This window comes from Nicotiana tabacum, chromosome 12 (assembly GCF_000715075.1).
Source record: "Nicotiana tabacum cultivar K326 chromosome 12, ASM71507v2, whole genome shotgun sequence".
NCBI classification, from domain to species: domain Eukaryota; kingdom Viridiplantae; phylum Streptophyta; class Magnoliopsida; order Solanales; family Solanaceae; genus Nicotiana; species Nicotiana tabacum.
This window is the reverse complement of record NC_134091.1, coordinates 27,270,526-27,276,061: the sequence shown is the minus strand read 5'-3', so window position 1 is coordinate 27,276,061 and position 5,536 is coordinate 27,270,526. Positions and strand designations below refer to the sequence as shown.

General features: G+C 36.8%; 1 protein-coding gene across 1 annotated transcript; it reads left to right on the top strand.

Annotated features, from left to right (window-relative positions):
* The first annotated feature begins 1,503 nt into the window (after positions 1-1,503).
* On the top strand, positions 1,504-5,161 carry LOC107771753 (uncharacterized). The gene is made up of 2 exons (XM_016591196.2): positions 1,504-4,210; positions 4,609-5,161. The coding sequence occupies exons 1-2, from the start codon at positions 1,735-1,737 to the stop codon at positions 5,007-5,009; spliced, it is 2,877 nt and encodes a 958-aa protein (XP_016446682.1). The 5' UTR covers positions 1,504-1,734; the 3' UTR covers positions 5,010-5,161.
* Positions 5,162-5,536: the final 375 nt, after the last annotated feature.

The window sequence follows — 5,536 nt, the reverse complement described above, 5'->3', positions numbered from 1 at the left end:
ATAAAATCAAAACCAAGTAGAGAACACTTACTCCAATCCATGTGGTAAAAAATTTTCCAAATATCGTCTCAATCCGAGCTCCAATTATAATAAAATGACTCTAACCCTCAAAATGGAATTTAATAGAGTCTGCCCAGCATCATTCGCATTTGTGAACCAGTGGTCGCACCTGCGACCTTCGCTTCTGCGGAAAAGGCTCGCACCTGTGAGACAGCCTCAACTAGCAGTGGTCGCTTCTGCAACACCTAGAATCGCTTCTACGATGGCGCTTCTGCGTAAAAGATGCCGCACCTGTGGCCTCGCAAATACGTCTGCACTCCGTATTTGTGCCCTTCTCGCCCACTGCGAAGTCGCTTCTGCGACCAATATTCTGCAGATGTGGCCATACCAGAACCAGCAGCCTCAGCAAATTGCAGCATGCGACAAAATAATCCGAACCTCGTCTGAAACTTATCCGAGCCCCTCGGGACCCCGTCCAAATATACCAACAAGTCCCATAACATAACACAGACCTACTCGAGACCTCAAATTATGCATAACAATATCGAAACGACGAATCGCATCTCAAATCAAACTTAATGAACTTTTGAACTTTCGACTTTCAAAACTCGCGCCGAAACATATCAAATCAGCTCGGAATGAACTCAAGTTGTGCACACAAGTCCCAAATGACATAACAAAGCTATTCCAATTCCCGAAACCACAATCCGAATCCGATATCCTCAAATTCAACTCTCGGTCAAACTTATAAATTTTCCAAAACCTTCAAATTTTCAACTTTCGCCAATTACTGCCGAAACCTTCTAGAAACATCCAAATGCAAATCCATCCAGACCTAACGGAACCATCAAAACTCCAATCCGAGGTCAACTACTAAAAAGTCAAACTTGGTCAACTCTTCCAACTTAAAGCTTCTATCATGAAATTCATTCTTCCAAATCGATTCCGAATAACCGAAAACCAAAACCGACGATTCATACAAGTCATAATACATCAAACGGAGCTACTCATGCCCTCAAATAACCGAGCGAAGTGCATATGCTCAAAATGACCGGTTGGATCGTTACAAATACACTTTTCCAAAATCAAGAAAAGAACAAGATAATATAATACAAACAAAAATTAAACTACTTAACTTTAATTCCATCTCTAATCCAATATACCATCAATAGAAAAAAAATTAAAAATGATCAATCGTTAAGACCATTGGCTACGAATATAAAATAAAACGACGCTATTACAAAATAAACATCAATTTGATATTAGAAGGAAAACTTTACAACCTTTATACAGCCAGATACAAACCGAGTTGAGATAATAGACCGACACTATTTGCCCAAAACCACTGATCAAGACTAGTTTCTAACAATATGATCATATTGACAAATCTTGATCAATAAATCCATGCAGAAAAATAAATGAGAAGCAAGTTTATGGCGACAGCTCTTCATGAGTATAAAGGCCTTTTATATAGATAGATGTTATTCTCTTGGGGTTGCTAGTGGGGGTATAAACATAAAGCTTCTTTTGTGCAAAGATAGGTACTTTGTTTGTCTATCTCTCACTTTCAATACATGAATTGCTTCTCACCACTCCACCAAATGATCCCATCAATCATTCCTTTTATATATTTCTTCACTACTTCTCCATCTTCTCTACTACAACCAAAATAACCACTTCCCTCTCCTTCTATAGCAAAAATACCAAATTTAATACACTTCGGTAAAGTTCACTATGACTATTCAGAAAGTTATCACTCTTGTGTTTTTTCTTACCTTGTCCAGCTTTTGTCAAGGTACAATAAATGATCAATCTCAGTTCTTTGTTCTAATGAAGAAGTCTCTCACAGGGAATTCTTTGTCTAATTGGGATATTGAAAAACCTCTTTGTCAATATAAAGGAATTGGCTGTGATAATCAAGGGAATATTACAAAAATTGATGTTTCAGGTTGGTCTTTATCAGGCCAATTTCCTAATGATGTGTGCACTTATTTACCAAGATTACAAATTCTCCATCTTAGTCACAACAATTTCCAAGGTGGTTTTCCTAAAAGCATCACTAATTGCTCCTTTTTGGAAGAGTTGAATATGAGTGCAACATCACTTACAGGACAAATTCCAGACTTGTCACCTTTACAATCTCTGAAGTTACTTGATCTTTCCAATAATCAATTAACAGGTGATTTTCCTTTGTCAATTACCAACCTCACCAACTTAGTCCTCCTCAACATGAACGAAAATCGCCATTTCAATGCATGGCAATTACCACAGGATATTTCCAGGCTTACAAAACTCAAGTGGATGATCTTAACAGCCTGCAAATTGCATGGACCAATTCCAGTGTCAATAGGAAACATGACGTCTCTTATTGATCTTGAATTAAGCGGAAATCGCCTAGTTGGTAAGATACCAAGAGAGTTGGGACAGCTAAAGAATTTGAAACTCCTTGAACTTTATTACAACCAACTCGAAGGTCAAATCCCCGAGGAGCTTGGAAATTTAACTGAACTTATAGACTTGGATATGTCTGTTAACAATTTAACAGGCAAAGTTCCGGAGTCTATAAGCCGCCTTCCTAAGCTAGAAGTTTTGCAGCTTTACCATAATTCTCTTTCAGGAGAGTTTCCAGCAGCACTTGCAAATTCGACAACGTTAAATATCCTGTCCCTATATGACAATCTCTTCACAGGAGAAGTCCCACAAAACTTTGGTCTTTCATCAGCTTTATTAGCATTGGACTTGTCTGAAAATCAATTTTCAGGAAAGCTACCACCTTTTCTTTGTAATGGAGGTAAACTGAATTATATTCTTTTACTCCAAAATATGTTCTCAGGTGAACTGCCTGAAGGGTATGCAAAATGTGAATCTGTTGTTCGCTTTCGAGTGAATTACAATCAGTTGGAGGGAAGAATACCAGAAGAGCTTTTTACTCTTCCACATGTTTCAATTGTTGATGTTAGCTATAACCATTTTAGTGGTCCAATTCCTAAAACAATTGGAAGTGCTAAGAATTTATCTGAACTGTTCATGCAAAGTAACAGGTTTTCAGGTTTGCTTCCTTTTGAAATTTCTGGAGCTATTAATCTTGTGAAGCTTGATCTTAGCAATAACCTTTTGTATGGTCCAATTCCTTCTGGTATTGGTGACTTGAAAAGCCTCAATTTGTTACTTTTACAAGGTAACAAATTCAATTCTTCAATTCCTGAGTCACTTTCTTCACTTAAATCTTTGAACTATCTTGATCTTTCAAGTAATCTTTTGATGGGGAGTATTCCTGAAAGCCTAGGTGAATTGTTACCAAATTCAATGAATTTGTCAAACAATTTACTTTCTGGTCCTATACCTCTCTTGTTTATAAAAGGAGGTGTTTTGGAAAGTTTTTCAGGGAATCCGGGACTTTGTGTCCCGGCCTCCCTGAATTCATCAGACATAAATTTTCAAACATGTTCACATAGTTATAACCATAAGAAAACAAACAACATTGCTTGGATTATTGGGGCATCAGTGGGAATTGTTATTGTTGGAGTTATCTTGTTTCTCAAACGATGGTTTGGTAACAAAAAAGCGGAGACAGAACATGATGATCACTCCTTGTCATCATCATTTTTCTCCTACGATGTTAAGAGTTTCCATCGATTAAGCTTTGATCAACGTGAGATTGTTGAAGCTATGGTAGAGAAAAACATTGTTGGATATGGAGGATCAGGAGCTGTGTATAAGATTGAGTTAAGTAATGGAGGAGTTGTTGCTGCAAAGAAGCTGTGGAGTCACAAACATAAGCATTCTGTTTCTGATGATCAATTGGTTTTGGACAAGGAACTAAAAACTGAAGTTGAGACTCTTGGTAACATAAGGCACAAGAACATTGTGAAGTTATACTGCTATTTCTCAAGTTTGGATTGCAGTTTGTTGGTTTATGAATACATGCTAAATGGAAACCTTTGGCATGCTCTACACGGGGGAAAGTTCGTATTAGATTGGCCTATTCGACATCAGATTGCACTCGGTGTAGCACAGGGTTTAGCATATCTTCACCATGATCTTATGCCACCAATTATTCACAGAGATATCAAATCTACCAACATTCTCCTGGATATTGATTACCAGCCCAAAGTTGCTGATTTTGGCATAGCCAAAGTTTTGCAAGCCAGAGGAGGGAAAGATTCTAGTACCACTGTTATTGCTGGAACTTATGGTTACTTAGCTCCAGGTAATTTTCTCAATTCATTAAGTATCACTTTTAATCCTATAATATCATTGAATGTTTTCAAAATGGTGGAACTTTGTTGAAGTGATTAGAGCTTAAGAGTTACATATCATTCTATTTTCCTAATTATGTGCAAATAACATCCCATATGCTCAACTAAAAAAAAGGCAGCCTGGTGCAAGCTCCTTCTATGCGCGGGGTCCGGGGAAGGGCCAGACCACAAGGGTCTATTGTACACAGCCTTACCCTGCATTTCTGCATGCTCAACTAATAGAATTCAATTTTAGATAACTAGACCATTTATATAAGAAATAGGCAAAGTTCACTTCCATTTAACACATGTTAACGTGTTCATATTGACCTAATGTTTACTCGCTTTTGGTTCAATGTGTTTATAACAGAATATGCATATTCTTCCAAGGCAACTACAAAGTGTGATGTGTATAGTTTTGGAGTTGTTCTAATGGAGCTGATCACTGGAAAAAAGCCAGTGGAGTCAGAATTTGGAGAGAACAAGAACATTGTTTATTGGGTTTCAACAAAAGTGGAAACTAAAGAAGGAGCATTTGAAGTCTTAGATAAAAAAGTCTCAGATTCATTCAAGGAAGACATGATTAAGGTACTTCGTATAGCTATACGTTGTACGTATAGTACGCCAGCTCAACGCCCGACTATGAATGAAGTTGTTCAGCTACTAATTGAGGCAGATCCATGCAAATTCAATTGTTGCAACATGTCAAATAAGAAGAAAATTGACACAGAAGAAGTGATCAATAAGCCAAAGAGCATATATGATTTGTAATTTTAGTATTTTAGATTGGTATAAGGTATATAGAATCTAACTGTATGGTCTTAAAAACTTTGAGAATCATTACCTAGGAGAATCAGTCTCAATGTTTGTTTGTTTTTGTTTTAAATAAATGGTATAGTATAATATAGATTCTCTTCATCTCTTATTTCCTTTTAGTGTCACTTTGCTTTATAGTCTTAGCCTGTTATATGTATTTGAGAATTTATGAAATACAATAGCTTTATGGTAACGCATAGAATATTTGTATGGAGTATTCCCCATTGACCCACAATACGAAAATATTAGTTTTTGCGCTGGAAACAACCTATCTACCTTCACAAGTAGGAATAAGGTATGCATACGCATTACGCTTTTCGAACCTTACACTATGAGAATATATTAAATATATTGTTATTGTTGTTGTCGTCATTGTTAGGAATTTGTTGTTTTCTTCTTTTTTTTCATGAGAATTTGTCCAATAAAAGAGGCTACAATCAAAAGGAAGAGATGTTCGGTAAGGGTGGAAGGTCCGGGGCTTT

Coding starts and splice junctions, on each gene's coding strand:
- LOC107771753 (XM_016591196.2), top strand. CDS start 1,735: ATGACTATTCAGAAAGTTATCACTCTTGTGTTTTTTCTTACCTTGTCC. Junction 4,211..4,608: donor TTATGGTTACTTAGCTCCAG/GTAATTTTCTCA, acceptor TGTTTATAACAG/AATATGCATATTCTTCCAAG.